The sequence below is a fragment of the Cervus elaphus genome, chromosome 6 (assembly GCF_910594005.1).
Source record: "Cervus elaphus chromosome 6, mCerEla1.1, whole genome shotgun sequence".
Lineage (NCBI taxonomy): Eukaryota > Metazoa > Chordata > Mammalia > Artiodactyla > Cervidae > Cervus > Cervus elaphus.
The window spans coordinates 2,209,476-2,226,646 of record NC_057820.1 but is presented as its reverse complement, the minus strand read 5'-3'; the positions used below and the strand labels follow the sequence as shown (position 1 = coordinate 2,226,646).

At 58.3% G+C, this 17,171-nt stretch overlaps 1 protein-coding gene across 2 annotated transcripts in view; it reads right to left on the bottom strand.

Moving 5' to 3' along the window:
- The window catches only part of RGS12 (regulator of G protein signaling 12), a 119,491-nt gene extending 103,156 nt beyond the window's left edge, over nucleotides 1-16,335 (bottom strand). Inside the window, exon 1 of one of the 2 annotated variants that reach the window (XM_043906053.1) lies at nucleotides 16,245-16,335. Coding sequence is in view for 1 of the 2 variants with exons in the window: in XM_043906052.1 (XP_043761987.1) it covers nucleotides 15,738-15,826 (89 nt within the window). In the remaining variant the exon portion in view is untranslated. Of the gene's footprint in view, nucleotides 1-15,737; nucleotides 16,182-16,244 lie in introns of those variants that run through there. The other variant, XM_043906052.1, reaches the window with a different exon arrangement.
- Between the last annotated feature and the right edge of the window lie 836 nt (nucleotides 16,336-17,171).

Sequence of the window (17,171 nt, the reverse complement as noted above, 5' to 3'; positions counted from 1 at the left end):
CCCCGCCAGGACTTCCACCTGTGGCAGCTGTAACAGGTGGGGCTGGTCAGAGAAGGCGGGTGTGCACCACGGCCACCTGAGTGTGATGGTCAAGCACAGGGAGGCGTGAGAGTCTGCGTCTACTGCACCGGCCGGCAGGGCAGGCCCCGCCAGGAGCAGAGGCCCTCTCAGCAGGGCTGGGCCCGGGCCCCACGCACACGCCGGCAGAGGCAGACTGAATCCACCAGCCAGCCAGCCAGCCAGGAGTGCTGCAGGCAGGGCCCCCAGACCCACCCTCCACTCTCTGGCCGGCGGCCACAGCCGGGCTCCCCACCCCCACCCCGAAGGACTTCTCAGCCTCTGCAGCAAAGAAGGAAGGACTCTTTTTAAAAGGCCCTCTGGTCAGGTAGCATCTCCTGAGTGCAGTTTCACCCGTCCCCTGAAAACCAGAGGTACTAAAAGAGCTCTACTGACAGGCATCTGCCCAGGTCCACCCCACGTCCACCCCACAAACTCGTAGGAGGCCTGTGCCGGGCAGGTCTATTCTAGGACGAGGAAGAGAGACATGGGCTCATCCAGGGGGAGCCCGTCCTGGGGGAACCCATCTGTGGGGGGAGCCCATCCTGGGGGAGCCGTCCTGGGGGAGCCGTCCTGGGGAACCCATCTGTGGGGGGAGCCCGTCCTGGGGGAGCCGTCCTGGGGAACCCATCTGTGGGGGGAGCCCATCCTGGGGGAGCCGTTCTGGGGGTCCACCCTCTGGCTGTGCCAAATGGCTGAGACAGCACGGCAGGCCCCTCCAGTCGGGGCCCTGACTGCAGCTGGGGGCCCGCCAGGCACGTCCTGTACGGAGACCCTGGAGCACCTTTCCTGGGGGGCAGGCGGAGGCTCGAATTCTTCCACTGTCTGACGAGCCACAGGGCCTGGTGGACAACCACCCCACGCAGCTCCCCAAGGGCAACAAATGGCTTGGGCCCCTCACCCGTACACCAGCCTCGCCTGTACCCTCCCCCCTGGATGTCCCTCCCAGACCACCCGCCCACCACAGGGCCCAGCACCAGCCCAAAAGGCAGGGATATGCAGGTGTGGGATGTGCGGGTGTGGGATGTGGGGATGTGCGGGTGTGGGATGTGCGGGTGTGGGGATGTGCAGGCGTGGGATGTGCGGGTGTGGGGATGTGCAGGCGTGGGATGTGCGGGTGTGGGGATGTGCAGGCGTGAGATGTGCGGGTGTGGGAATGTGCGGGTGTGGGGATGTGCGGGTGCGGGATGTGCAGGTGTGGGGATGTGCGGGTGTGGGATGTGCGGGTGCAGCGGGAGGTCTCTGCGTCCAGGCCCTGTGTCCCCTGGAGCCGGAGGAAATGCGCAGGGAGCCCCCGCGGAGTCGGGAGCCGTCCAGGACTCAGTGTTAGGTTTAATGACTTCAGTCCACAGAGGCTAGGTTTTCTACAAAGAACAGATATGGCCTTTGCCGTGAGGAAAACAGCTGACTGAAAAGGACCCAGAGTTTTTGATACACAGGCCCATCCTCAGCCACACCCAGCCCCCAGTCGTACACAAAGGAAGGCAGCTTCTCTCCAGCCCCGGGTCAGTCCTGCCCCACCGAGGCTCGGGAAACCGCCCTGCTGGGGGGTCTCAGGAGACACTGCGTGCCCTGGGAAGGGGACCGGCAAGGGCGTGAGGCCTCAGCAAGACCCCCGCCCTGGTCGAAGGAAAGCAGGTGCCAGGGCAGGGGGTGGGGCGCCCCCTCACGTCCGTCAACCGCGGTCTGGACCAGCGCCACTCAGAAAGGAGGCGCAGGGAGCGGCGGGCGCCACGCGGGAGAAAACTGGAGAAAGTCCGCTCGGGCACGTTCCCAGACCCCCGAGAGGGAAGCGGCAGCCCACCTCACTCCCTGTCCCCAGACCCCAGTGCCTCATCACCCCGGTGCCCCGAGCCAGCCCACCTCCAACGACGGCTGCCGGGCCAGCCACGCAGGCAGGTGGGCCTCGTGGAGCCTCCCGCCCCGGGGTCCCTGCAAACATCCAAACGAGAGCCACGGGGGCCGCGGGGGCGCAGCGGGTGGCCAGGGCCACGCGCCCCTCTCTGCTCAGATCACCTGCCTCTTCCGAGTCCTGACCTGGACCCCGAGGGATGTCCTGAGGCTCAAGGGCCAGAGCAGGCTGACCCGCTCCTATCCAGGGGACGACCCCGGCAGGAGGTGTCAGATCACAGGCCGGGAACCCGCGGAGGAGTGTACAGGGTCGGACGTTCACACGCGACGCACAGGGAAAGCCTCAAGCTGAAATCCATTAACCTGAGTCCAGGTCACAGTGGAGAGATGGGACCCCCGAGCTGCGGGCTCGCTTCACGCAGGCGCGCCCCTCCCGCGGCGGGGCTGGGCACCCCCCCCCCACCCTGGGCAAGCCCACCCCTCTCGCCAGGCTGCCTCCTAATTCATCCTGGCCCTTCTGCCCCTGGCCCCCCACAGGCCCTGGCGTCCCAGCTGCTCACCCCCACCCCCGCCTCTGTGCAGGACAGCGTCCCTTCCCTGGGGGCTGGGGGGTGGGGGTGGTTGTCCGGTGAAAGCCGCTGTGTGTGGGGAGAGGTGTAAAAGATGGGCTCACTGTCCCTCACCGGCAGGAGCCACGGCAGAGGAGGGCTGGTCTCAGCGAGCTAGGAGCGACGGCCCTCCTCTGCTGGGAAGAACACCACGGAGGCTTCACAGGAGGCCCCCAAAGGTCTCAAGAAAGCGCGGTCAGTGGAAACCCGGCCAGCGAGAGCTGAATCATAGGGAGGACAAAATGAAACCTGGGGGCCGGCCCCCCCAAATTCTACTGGCAGGAGGCAGGCTGAGAAAGCAACTCAACCGCAGACGTGTGCGATCCTCGTGAAGCGGGAAGGCGGAGCGAGAGCCAGCGCCCCCGGACTTCTGGATCCGGGAGCTTCCAGCACGTCGGGGCTGTGCCCGGGACGCCCGCATGTTGCTTCTGAGGAGCGTCTACGGGGTCATCCCGTGTCTGTCCCAGCACAGCCTTCCTGCTGAGGGGCAGGGCTGAGCACCGGTCTCCTCAGTTCAGGCCTGCGATGGAGAGGAGGGGCAGGCCCGGAGCGGCACTCAAGGAACCACCGCTGGGGAGCCTCCTGCAGAGTCGTGGGGGGCGTGGGTCTTGCCTGTGGGAGGGATGTCACTGAGGCTGCAGGCTGGACACAGACACAGGCCTCCCAGAGGCCCCAGTGATCCTGCCCGTGGTCGCCAGCTCTTGGCAGGCCCCTCCCCGGAGGGCAGGCTCCACGAGGGCCCCCTTCAAACCAACAGAACACGCAGACATGAGGAGAGGTTGCTTTCAAAGGCTCCCCTGCTCACCCCTCCCTTACCTGCTCCGAGGAAGGTCAGCTGCCAGGCGGTGAGCTGCCCTTAGAAGCCGCCCACGCAGCAAAGAAGGCCTCTGGCGCCAGCCAGCAAGGTCACACGAGTGACCCGGGATGTGGATGCTCCGAGGCCACCAAGCATCGTGACGGTGAGCCTGGTGCTCTGCACCGCACCGGCCGTCACCCCGACGCCAACCTCGAGAGACCCGGCATGGAGGAGCCAGCTCAGCGGCAGCGGGCTCCTGACCAAAGGGACTGGGAGGCCGGAAACACTAGTCTCTTCGGGGTGGTCTGTCACTCGACAGCAATAACTGATGTGCTACTGAATCCAGTAACTAACGTGCTACCTAATTCCAAATCAGGAAAGGAGTACTCAAGGCTGTATATTGTCACCCTGCTTATTTAACTTATATGCAGAGTACATCATGAGAAACGCTTGGCTGGATGAAGCACAAGCTGGAATCAAGATTGCTGGGAGAAATCTCAATAATCTCAGATATGCAGATGACACCACCCTTATGGCAGAAAGTGAAGAACTAAGGGAGAGTGAAAAAGTTGGCTTAAAGCTCAACATTCAGAAAACTAAGATCATGACATCCGGTCCCATCACTTCATGGCAAATAGATGGAGAAACAGTGGAGAAAGTGACAGACTTTATTTTGGGGGGGGCTCCAAAATCACTGCAGATGGTGACTGCAGCCATGAAATTAAAAGACACTTGCTCCCTGGAAGAAAAGGTATGTCCAACCTAGATAGCATATTGAAAAGCAGAGACATTACTTTGCCAACAAAGGTCCATCTAGTCAAAGCTATGGTTTTTCCAGTAGTCATGTACGGATGTGAAAGATGGACCATAAAGAAAGCTGAGCGCCAAAGAATTGATGCTTTTGAACTGTGGTGTTGGAGAAGACTCTTGAGAGTCCCTTGGACTGCAAGGAGATCCAACCAGTCCATCCTAAAGGAAATCAACCCTGAATATTCATTGGAAGGACTAATGCTGAAGCTGAAGCTCCAATACTTTGGCCACCTGATGCGAAGAGCTGACTCATTGGGAAAGACCCTAATGCTGGGAAAGATAGAGGGCAGGAGGAGAAGGGGACGACGGAGGATGAGATGGTTGGATGGCATCACCAACTCAATGGACATGAGTTTGAGCAAGCTCCGGGAGTTGGTGATGGACAGGGAGGCCTGGCGTGCTGCAGTCCATGAGGTCGCAGAGTCAGACACGACTGAGCGACTGAACTGAATCCAATACATGAACGCTGTCACTTTATTTGTCCCCATTCCTGCTGCAAACACACACAAAACAGCATGATGTTGATTTCTAAGCAGCAATGCATTGATTAAGCATTTTTCCCTCAAATCTAATCTGCGATGAGCTGATTAAGGGAATCATGCTGCATAAACCAGAGACAAACTGACTGGAAATGGGGGAAATCACCTAATAAAAATGATTACTATCGGATGACAACCTGCTCAATCGGTGTGTGACGGTCCCATTTCACAGAAGAAGAAACCGAGGCTCGGGCTCCTTGCCTACAACCATGACCAAAGACAAGAGTTAGGATTCAACTCGGGTGGACTGACTTCAGTTTGGGCTCTTAACCAGACCCTGGCTGCCCCCCCTTTTCACATTAGCATGGAAGCAGATGCCGGTGTGGACGCTGACCTCCCCTGAAGCATTCCTGTGAACAAAAATTATCCACCTGCTTCTCAAACAGCCTGTCTCAATTCCTAGGGAGCGTCATCTCCCACGTTTGAACATTAAGTTCAGGAAGCAGGTCAGCAGCTCCCCAGATTATTGGGATGCATGGTTGTTGAATAAGTTATGATGGACTGAATGGAGTACAACATATAAAACGTTCCAGCTTTGCATTTGGTTATTATGCAGAGTTTTTCCTGGGGTTTGTTTTTAAATGTCAGTTTTTAAGGGTTTAACACTTTAAGCCCAGAGACACCAAGAGGCCAGGCTGCAGAGACACAGAGTGGATGGTCTGGCTCTGTCCTTGGAGGGCACGTCCATCTCCGCTCAGCAAGAGCCAGGTCACAGCGAGGCAGCCACATGTCCATGAGGGATGGAGGCGTGTGTGTGTACCTATGGCTGATTCATGACGGTACTTGGCAGAAAACAACAAGATTCTCTAAAGCAATTATCCCTCAAATTAAAAAAAAAAAAATGCGAAACAGTGAAGTGGCTCTTGGAATTAGGAGGCACAGCAAATATAGACAACTAGGAAAGAGGAGAAAAAATGAGAGAGAGGAAATGAAAGACTGGCAGACCTAAGAATACAAAACACCTCAGGAAAATGTAAACACAATTATTACTCATGGTCTAATAAAGTTAAAGGACATGGAATTCCAAAAATAATGTCAAGTTGAAGACGTACAGCGATGCTGATGCCATACTTACCGCCTACAGAGACGCTAAGACACCAGCTTTGAACTCATCCAGCTCCACGAGACGACATCGCAGGGTGTCTGTCTTACACTCTGCGCTCTCTCTTGCCTCTGTGGGACGGGCGAGCGCGGCTCAGCTACAGAGGGAGGGAGACCACCAAGCCCGCAAGCACCCAAAGCGCGCAGAGCAGAAGGGCCCCGGGAACCGGACACCTCCCGGGCGGCCTGAATATTTCATCACCGTCCCCGGCACCCCTGCTACGCCAGCCCTCTGCCTTTCCTCCAAGTGGAGAAGAGAGTCTAGACTTAGCAGAAAAGACACTTTTAAATCACAAAGGTCTGTGTTACTGGCTCAGATTTATTACTGTATTACATCTTTCTGAGTGATTCTGATGCTATATAAAGTTTACATTGTGAAAAATCCACATGATAACCAATGAAGAGAAGAAAATGTTTGTGCTGTCTCATCTAAAAGAAAAAAATAAAAGTGTAAAACACTGCAAATCAACTGTGCCACAACAAAAAATTTAAGTTAAAAAACAATTATTTTTTAAGCTTAAGACCTCCAATGAGCAGGTGCCCTCAGTTGGGCTGGCACAGGCACTGAGGGGCCAGACCCCTGCAGCTCAGAGGACACGAAGACCCCATGCTGCGGCCAGACGTCCGTGTCATAGAGACCGCTCCTGAGCACACAGGCGTCACTGCGGACCAGGGACGCTCTGCTACCCCTGAGCATCGCGCTCCCGAGCACCCGGGTATCACTGCGGACCAGGGACCCTCTGCTACCCCTGAGCATCGTGCTCCGAGCACCCGGGTATCACTGCAGACCAGGGACCCTCTGCTAGCACTGGGCATCGCACTCCAGTGTGCTGGGCATGATGGAGACACTGGGATGCGTGCACTCTGGAGTAAGTCTTTGAATCCTGTCACAACGAAAACACTCTCTACACACGAAGGAATTTCACAAAGGTCTCAATTAAAGGCAGGCAGCCAGACATCCAGGCAGGGCTGATCCCAGCCGAGGTGGGGGCAGGGACAGGTGGGGCAGGCCGGGTCGGGGCTGCTGGCAGCTGCAGGAGCCCACACCTGTGGGCCCCGCCCCACGCCACCCTGTCCCCCCAGATGCTCCCAGGCGCCGCCCAGGCCGCAGTGCCAGCCGAGCAGACCCAGCGTCAGCACCCATGGCCGTCCTGCTCGCTCACTCACTCGCCCACCCAGGAGCCGGCCGGGGGCCCCTGCGGCAGCACTAGGCGGAAGGGTGCAATCAGGTGACCAGTGGCGGCCCGCCCTCCGGGGCCGGCCGCCCTGAGGACAACAGGCCGATGTGACCACACCCAGACGTGGGGACACAGGAGGCCCCGCAGCCCTGAGCCCATTTGAAAAACCGCTCTTTCCGGAACCTACCCCCCACCTCCCTCTGCCACTCCTTGGCTCAGCCTGCCCCGTTCCTCCGAGACCCCCTCAAGCCCGCCCACCCACGTGACAGTCGTAAGCAGCAGCAAAAACATCAGCTCGGGTCCACGTGCCACAAGGTCAGGACGCACGGAGGCCATGAACCCAGAAGCCCTGACTGTCCAGAAGCACCACACCAACCAGGAGCCCCCTCGCTCCCACCCGGCCCCCCACAGCCAGGCCTGAGTGGGAGGCGGGTCCAGAAGCGGGTGCCGACCTACTCCTGCCTTCGGCGGGCAGACCCCACCCACCAGCTCCTGGCTGGCTCGGGGCACCAGCCTGGCCATAACTGGCTGGGGAAGAGCAAGCAGAATGAGCCAAAGCTAGTGTTTCAGGGTCTACAGCTGATGGGACTGCGGGGCTATTTCTGACTCCAGAAACAAAATCTGGTTCAATAATCTTCAAATTAACTGGAGGTTAAACCATTTCAATTTTCCCTTCCCATTATTCTTTGACACTCCCTTTTTATCTGTGCTCTGTATTTATTTCTGTTTGTGGTTTTTAAACCTGGAGAAGGGAGGATATAAATAAAGTTACTGGGTTTAGCAAATAAAAATAAAGGACATTCAGTTAAATTTGAATTTCAGATAAAAAAACAAATATCTCTGTAGTCAAAGAAGGCCCCAAATATTGCCCAGCAGGTTTTATCTGACGAATCTAACTACAAAGAGGGCCCCGTTTCAGGCCTCGTACAGGAGACTGCCCGCCGCCTGCAGATCCAGTCACCCACTGCAGGACGCGAGAGGGATAAGCCGCGAGCGCGCGCGTCCCGACTCCGCTTTCTCCAGCGGGGCGGACGGGAGGCTTCTGCAGCCTGCGTCTCTCCCGGGCACCCTCAGGGAGACACGGGGTCCCCGGTGCCCACGGGAACCCACCCAGGAGGCACGGCCGCGGCAGGGCAGGTGGCAGGAGGCGCGTCTCCACCCTCCTCCGCCCCCACCCACCCCTGCCCGCGACCCCACGGGGCTCCTCAGGCCCCAGGTCCAGGGTGTGCTGGGCGGACGGTGGCTCCAAAGTCGTGAGGTCTGAATGCCCAGAGCCTGGAACTGCCCCTTGTGGAAAGGGCCCTGCAGATGGCCCTGCAGGCGGGTTCTGAGAGGAGGAGGCCGTGCCGGTTACCACGGGCCTGTGCCATCAGACGTGTCCTTGGTGGGTGCAGAGGGAAGGGGGCCCAGGGAGGCCCTGTGAAGACGGAGGCGGGGACTGGGGCGGGAGCGTCGCAATCACAAGGAGCCTCCGGAGCCGAGGGAGGCGGGAGGACCCCCCCCAACCCCCAGGAGCCTCCGGAGGGCACAGGCGGGCCCTGCCCACACCTCCAGGCGGGCATCTGCATAAACCTCCACCCGAGGCCCCCAGCTGGTGGCACTGTGTTACAATGGCCGTGGGAAACGAGGCCTCCCCCGGGCCCCGCTGCTCACCCCCACGGTGTGGAGCAGCCAGGCTGCCTGGCACCACTGCCCATCCCTCTGGGCCGGGCTCCAGACCTCGGGGGCAGAAGGGGGTCTGGGCACCTCACGCTGCCCAAGTACCTCCAGGTAATATGTGTCCCAGGCAGGGCTTCGCAGGGCGGGCCACAGGCTGGCACGAAGTAGGGGCTGGACGCAGATGCGCCCATGGGTGCCCACCAGCTCAGAGCAGCCAGGCTGAGGGCACCCGCAACGCCCCGCAGGCCACACGGCCCCCGGCGTCTCACACTCGCTCTCCTAGCTCATCCGCACAGCAGTCTCAGCATTAACCAGGCTTTACAGAGACTGGCATGGAAAGGCAGTCTGCTGAGGCTGGGCTGGACAGCACGGTGGGTGAGGAGCGGGTACCCAGGGTGGTGATCTGGGCTGGGTCTCTCGGCCCACAGCAGCAGGACCAACCCCTCAGAGGTCAGCGGACAGACACCCTCCTGACCCTCGGTGACCTCGCCGGAGGGGGGCAGTGAGGGGCGCCCAGGGCCACGGCACTCTACGCACTGTCTGCACCCCAGGCAGGCACGTGGCAAGTGCAGCCCCGGGCGTCCACCCGCCCCGGACGGCTAAAGAAGGGCTTTCTCCTAGGCTAGAGTGGGTCACTCCCTGGCTACCCGCTTCTCCAGACCAGCAACAGGTCAGCCCCGAGGGCAACACCCGGCCCAGCAGGTCCCCCGGTGAAGGCAACTCACACGTCCTCCTGGCTCGGCCGGGGGCACGATATGAAACCTGACCACCCGCAAGGGCTGAGCGCGAGGGGGGCGGGCGGACACCGGGGGTGCTGCTCCCCGCAGGAAGAGGGCTGCCTGGGGTGCGGAAGGGCAGTGGTGTCTGGGCACGTCCGGGGCTTAGCCGGACGCCACGCTCCTCCAGCTTCGGGCACAGAACCGAGTCAGGCACACAGGGGGCTGTAAAGAGAGGGGCATCGCAGCATCTCAGACGGGAGGGAGCCAGGGAGAGAGGAGGACCCAAAACCTGGGGGTAAACTCTGCCCAGGCCCTGGGGAGCCCTGAGCCCCCCGGGGATGGGAGACTGTGAGGGGCCAGCAGCCCCAGCACCCCAGAGACCACGATGGAGCCATCTGAGTCTCCACAAGTCAACTCCCGGGATGAAACCAACGCTCTTCAGAACAGAGATCCGCTGCTGTGGATCATCTGCGCTGTCCAGCGCACAACCTCCTACTAGAGGCTCAGAGAAACAGGAAGGCATGACCCACAGTCAAGGGACAAACAGGCCAGGGGAACCGACCCTGAAATAACCCAAGAGCTGAAATTACAGGCCAGGACTTTAAAGCAGCTAATACAGTGTGTTCAAGGATTTAGCGGGAGATACAGCCACAGTAAACAGGTGGCCTATTTTAGTAGAGAAATGGAAACTATTAAAAAAAAGAAGCAAGTGGAAACTCTAGAAATAAAAACTACAGTAATTGAAATTTTACAACTCATCGAAATGGACTTAATTTGGATTGCAGATGGAAGAAAAAAGAGATGAAAAAGAAACAAAAAATTTTAAAATTAGAACCAGGCCTGAGTGCCCTGGGAGACAATAACAAACATGTAATACAAGCACCAGGAGGAGAGGAGAAACGGGGCGGGAAAAGCATCTGAATAAACCATGACCAAATCTTCCCCAAATTTGGTAAAAAAAAAATTATAGCTCAACAAACTCTGCACAGGATAAATTCAGAGAAAACCTTCCCAAGGACATCACGGTCCAAGCGCTGGGATTCAAAGGTGCAGACGAGAGCCGGCAACACAGGGGCGGGTACACGACGGCTGGCTCCCCCGGAAGACGGGCGGGCCAGTCAGAGGGCCAGGAAGAGAGCCCGGACTCCAAGCCGGCAAAACGGTCCTTTAAAGTGGAACGAAATGAGCACAGTTCAGAGAAGCCCCAACTGGGAGAATCTGTCACCAACAGGCAAGAAATGCTAACGGAGTGTTTCATGCTGAAGAAAACTGATACCAGATGGAAAGTCAAATCTATACCCAAGGAAGGAAGCACAACAGAAATGATGAATACTGGGTAAACATTTTAAAAATATGATTTTCCTTCTTTTAATCTCTTTAAAACACATATGACTTCTTAAAGCAAAAACTGTAATAGTGTTTCATGGCTTAGAGCATAAGCAGATGTAAGACAAATGACAACAAATAGCTCAAAGGCAGCACAAATGGGACTTTTGTTACTATTATAATACACAACTCTTACATTTTATCTAAAGTGTTATAAAATTAACTCTAAACAGATGGCAAAAAGTTAAGACAGGCATTTTAGACTACTAAAAAATAATGCAGTTTATAATAGCCAGGACATGGAAGCAACCTAGATGCCCATCAGCAGACGAATGCATAAGGAAGCTGTGGTACATATACACAATGGAATATTACTCAGCCATTAAAAAGAATTCATTTAAATCAGTTCTAATGAGATGGATGAAACTGGAGCCCATTATACAGAGTGAAGTAAGCCAGAAAGATAAAGACCAATACAGTATACTAATGCATATATATGGAATTTAGAAAGATGGTAACAATAACCCTGTATGCAAAACAGAAAAAGAGACACAGATGTACAGAACAGACTTATAGACTCTGTGGGAGAAGGCGAGGGTGGGATGTTCTGAGAAAATGGCATTGAAACAAGTATACTATCAAGGGTGAAACAGGTCACCAGCCCAGGTTGGATGCATGAGACAAGTGCTCAGGGCTGGTGCACTGGGAAGACCCAGAGGGATGGGGTGGGGAGGGAGGTGGGAGGGGGGTTCAGGATGGGGAGCACATGTAAATCCATGGCTGATTCATGTCAATGTATGGCAAAAACCACTACAATATTGTAAAGTAATTAGCCTCCAACTAATAAAAATAAATGGAAAAAAATAAAATAAAATAAAAAATAATGCAAAGAGGTACAGCCAAAAAAGTCAATGCAGGAATTAAGATGCAGTACTAGAAAATATGTGTGTATTTATTACAGATATACACACACTTGGTACATGAACCCATAGATACAAACATGTGCATCCCTTTGTGTAAGTACACACAGATACGCATGCACTCAATTAACCCAAAACAAGATAAGAAAGGAAAAGCAGCAACAAGAGCAAAAAATAGGACAAACAGAAAACAAAGTGAGACCAGAAAGGCAGGCCATCACAGGCGAGTGCAGAGTACCTGGGCGCTGACGGTACTCTTCTGTCTGCTCTGTCTGTGGTCACATGTTTTCCACAATCAACACTTTTTGATTAGTATCAAGAGTGTTCCAAATATGATCTATAGTCAAGTGGGCCTTAGGAAGCATCGCTACGAACAAAGCTAGTGGGGGTCATGGAATTCCAGCTGAGCTATTTAAAATCCTAAAAGATGATGCTGTTAAAGTGCTGTACTCAGTATGTCAGCAAATTTGGAAAACTCAGCAGTGGCCACAGGACTGGAAAAGGTTAGTGTTCACTACAATCCCAAAGAAAGGCAATGCCAGAGAATGTTCACACTAGTATACAATTGTGTTCACTCCATATGCTAGCAAGGTAATGCTCAAAATCCTTCAATCTAGGCTTCAACAATACATGAACTGAGAACTTTCACATGTACAAGCTGGATTTTAAAAAGGCAGAAGAACCAGAGACTAGTTGTGTCAGACTCTGTGACCCCATGGACTATACCCACCAGGCTCCTCTGTCCATGGGATTCTTCAGGCAAGAATACTGGAGTGGGCTGCCATTTCCTCCCCCAGGGATCTTCCTGACACAGGGATCGAATCTCCATCTCCTACATCTCCTGCATTGGCAGGCAGGCTCTTTACTGCTAGCGCCACCTCCCAAGAGCAGGGCAAACATCAAGCAGATCGACAAGAGGAGGATCGAGGATTAGGTCAGCCCCGGAGTTCCAGCCTCTAAATAAACGGAGTTCAAGAGAGAACATAAAACTGAAAGGAAGTGAAGAAGACACAAAAAAGACCAGGCCCGGGCTGCACGGGGCTGCCTCGCCCACCAGTGATGAGAACACGTCATTGTGTTCTGACGGCTCAGAACTCAGGGAACAAGGGATGCTCCTGCGGGCCTCCTGGGGCCAGATCACAGAGAATCACTAGGGCGTCTGCTTCCCGCCAGAGCCGGGAAAGTGCCACATGCAGTACAGCAGCGGCTTCGACATTCTGAGAAAACACTCCTCGGTAGAATTCTATACCCAGCTAAACTAAAAGTTAACTGAAAAGCCATCTTCAAAATCAAGAGCAAAGGAAAATTCCAGATGAGGTTTCTTGGCTATCATGAGCGTGCACTTCCACAGAACTGGGAGTGAGCCCAGACTGGGAACAGAGGTCCTGAGCACAGATACCTGTGGACGCAGGTCCCTTGGGGGCCAGGACAGAGCGGGGTGGGGAGCCAGACGCCACCACAAGAGGGGAGCCACAGGCCTGCGCAGGAAAGGGCTTGTGCTCAGGCACCTCGTTCGAGGAACAGACAGGTGGGCAGCAGACACTGGTGTAACCAGCAGTGCAGTGACTGAGCTGGGAAACGGAGGGCGAGGGAGCATCACCGCCTCGGAGGGGAGAGCCAGGGTCCCTGTGCCTTCCAGAGAAATCAAACACACAGACTTTAAGACAGCAGCTAAGACGGCGGAAATGCCTGAGAAGACGGAGCCTGGGATGCCTGCCCCGGGAGATGCGGCCAGCAGGTCAGGAGAGCGCCTGCTGTCTTCACTCTTTAATCAGTAGATTTAACTCCTCATCTAAGTGTCCTAGAAGGGTGGCCAAGACCACAGGAAGGGACAAAAATAAGACATAGAGAAAGAGATATACGTAGCACGGTGTGTGTAAAAAGAGCCAAGGCAGGACCCGCGTGGGCTACCATTTGATGACGGGGCTGGGGACAGAGGGCGGTGGGGAGAGCACAGGAAGGACGAGCCGGGCGTCTCCTTTGTCTTCAGTCCACGGTCTCAGGGCTGAATCTGGTGAACCCCCAGAAACCACAGGGAAACGTGCTTGTTAAAATCGAACGTGCCCATGGTTTGAGTATACTTCTGAGGACTGACTACAGCTTTTATTTTTTTTACATTACTTATTTATGTATGTAGGCCGCACTGAGCAGCGTGCAGGATCTTAGCTCCCCGATCAGGGATGGGACCCAGGCCCCTGCAGTGGAAGAGCACAGTCCTAGCCCCTGGACCACCACGGAAGGCCCTGCTTCCAGCTCTTCTCGGACGGCCAGAGGAGTGGGTAACCACCACCTCCAAAAGTAAACATGAGCGATCCGCCAGCCAGAACCCCGAGCCAGGCTCATCTCCTCCCCGGGACCACTGTGACCTCTTCTCCAGCGCTGGGCGGGGACGCCACGAGGCAGGAGCAGCAGCGCCCCCTCGGTGGGGGTGTGAGACACTGCCCCCCAGCCAACGACAGGAGAGACCCCAGTCCTTGCAAGAGTGGCCAGGGCAGACCACAGGGACACCAGGCCAGAGGCCCTGGAGCTGTGAACGTCACCTTACAGACGACAGGGCCTTAGCAGGTGTGATGACACTAAAGCGCCTGCCTGGGGAGAGGACCCGGGTTCCACACGCAGGTGTGACCACCGGAGTCCTCCTGGGAGGGACGCAGAGCGAGGAGCCAGGACAGAAAGAGGGAAGCAGGAGCCAGGGCTAGATGGCGCGGGCCGGGCGTGAGGGTGCCCCCACTAGCTGAGAGAACGTCCAGCCTCCATTTCTGCTCTTAAGCCACTAGGCTGTGGTCCTTGGTTACAGCCGCCACGGGAAACTCATACAGGTGCTAATCAGAAAGTAAACTGTGTCTGTGAATTCCACCAAATTCAGAGAAAACGTAACACGCCGTGGCCTCGCTGGACTGCCTGTGTCGAGTCTTAACGACACACTGTTCTTCCTTCATCCTGACTTTTGCTTGACCCACTTCAGACAAAGGCAAGCATCTAAAGGCAGTGTAATCAGAAAGTGCACGTGCTCTCCTCTGCTGTGGGAGGCCTGGACCTCCCGGCCTCCCCCTCCTCGCATGCCCCTGCAGGCTGGCCGCCTCCTCCAAAAAGGCCACCCGGTCCAGGCCTCCCAGCCTGCAGCTGCTCCTCTGCCTGGCCGCCAGCCCCTTCCTCCTGGATGCCCTCCTCCTAGAAGAGGGGGAAACCAGCCTGCCCTTGAGCCTGGGGCGCTGGCCCACCCAGCACCCGCTGCTCACCTCCTGACCCCACACAGGACGCCACCACCCACCCCACCCCGGGTCCGCTCCACTCGCCAGCCCAGGTCCTCCTGTGCCCACCTCTCCCAGAGGCGCTCCACCACCCAGCACCGGGGTGGGCACCTCGGCGATGGGCTTGTCCCCATCTGAGGAGCATCCCTGAGGCCCAGGCCCCACGTCCCCACCCCACAGCCAGGACCTCTAGGCTCAAGACCACTGGGTCGGAGGACGTTCTGATGAAACGTCCCACTGCAACGATAAGTCCCTAAGGCAGGGTTTAAACAACTCTCTTCTTGCTCATTGCCCGCTGCCCACCACCTATCCAGGTGCTCGTCTCAGACCTGGGGTGAAGGGTCTTCGGAGGAGCAGTTCCCTCCCTGCCAGCCTCACGGTCCGTCTGCGGGTCCCACGGCCTCACAGGTGCCCTTTAACCACAGCACGTGACAGTGATGGACACTGACCACTCGGATCCACTCACAACCCTGAGTGACCCCACGGTTACAGGCAGGTCCCGTTACAAACCCAACCCTGCAACGGGGAAGCCAAGGCACAGAGAGTGGCGGCCTGCCCTGTGGTCCGTCTACACCCACAGCTCTGGGCCACCACTCCATCTACACTCACAACTCTGGGCCACCCCGTCTACACCCACAGCCCCAGGCCACTCGTCTACACCCACAGCTCTGGGCCCACTCGTCTACACCCACAGCCCCGGGCCACTCCGCCTACACCCACGGCCCTGGGCCACTCCGCTCACCTACACCCACAGCCCCGGGCCACTCCATCTACACCCACAACTCCGGGCCACTCCGTCTACACCCAGAGCTCCGGCCACTCCGTCTACACCCACAACTCCGGGCCACTCCGTCTACACCCACAACTCCGGGCCACTCCGTCTACACCCACAACTCCAGGCCACCACTCCGCCTGCACTCACAGCTCCGGGCCACCCCGCCTGCGCCCGCAGCTCCGGGGCCTCGCAGCGTCCCCCACCCCCTGCCCTGGGCCGCAGCTCGGAGCCCGCATCGGGAAGCGGGCACAGGGCTGCGTCGCGGCGCCGCACTCCCAGAGCTGGGGTCTCCGAAGGCGGCCTCTGATCCGACAATGCGGCCGCCCGGGAGGTCGGACAGGAAACTCGGGAGCCGGTGAGAACTCGGCCCGGGGCGCCCGCCGTCGGTGGGCGTCGCAGGCCCCGCGCGCTCGGCCCTGGCTCGATCCTGGGCCTTCGGGTCCCGCGGCCGCCCCTCCGCCCGGCCGGAGACGCGCCGAGGAACAAAAGGAGGGCGGCGGCGGCCGGGCGGCCCCAATGAGCCGGACCCCGAGGCGCCGGCCGCCCCCGGCACCCTCCGCTCGGCCGGGCAGGGCGGGCCGCGGAGGCCGCGAGCGCGCGCCCTCAGAGGAAAGAAAGCGGAGGCGGGGCGCCGGCGCCCGGCCCGCAACCTACCCGCCGCTCGCTCTCCGGCTGCGATCCGCTCCGCCAGCGCGCGCAACGGTCGCAGCCGCCGTAGCCCGGGGCCGGGAGGGGGCGGGGCCGATGAGAGGGGCGGTAACCTGAGTGGGCGGGGGCCTAAGAGGGGGCGGGGTTGTGGCCGGGGCCGAGGAGAGGGGCGGGGTCGCCTAGAGGGGCGGTAACCTAAGGGGGCGGGGTCTAAGAGGGGGCGGGGTTGTGGCCCAGGCCGAGGAGAGGGGCGGGGTCGCCTAGAGGGGCGGTAACATAAGGGGGCGGGGTCTAAGAGGGGGCGGGGTTGTGGCCTAGGCCGAGGAGAGGGGCGGGGTCGCCTAGAGAGGAGGTAACCTGAATGGGCGGGGTCGAAGAGAGGGCGGGGTTGTGGGGCGGAGCCTTTGAAGGGGTGGTCCATCCTTGGTGGGCGGGGCCGTCAGTGTCTGGACCAATGAGGAGAGGGACCGAGTAGGGTGCGAGTGGTGGGCGGGACCTGAGGCAGGGACGGGGGCGGGGCCGGGAGCAGCAGGACCTCAGGAAGGGAGTGGGGCGGGCTTGGCCTCCAAGGCTGTGGGCGGCTCTCAGGACGCGGCCGGCGTGCGCGGTCTACAGAGCGGAGATGGGGCGTCCAGTGGACAACAGGAGGGGCGGCCCTTCCAGGGAGGAAGGTGGAAAGAACCGAGGGACGGAGCCCAAGGGGGCGGACCTGGAGGGGCGGGGACCCCCCCAGAACTGGGGCGGGACTTCCGCTACCCACGCACGGTGGCGGGTTCGGCTCTGGCTGTGGACGCCCTGCGCCCCCCGCCGCTAGCAGCCCGTATCCCCTCCCGCCCTACGCTCTCCACCCGGTTTCCGAAGGCGCGTTGACACTTCTGTGCCCCGCTTCTCGGGGTCCCCGCCCCCTCCTCTCGACAGCCTTCTGAAACCTTG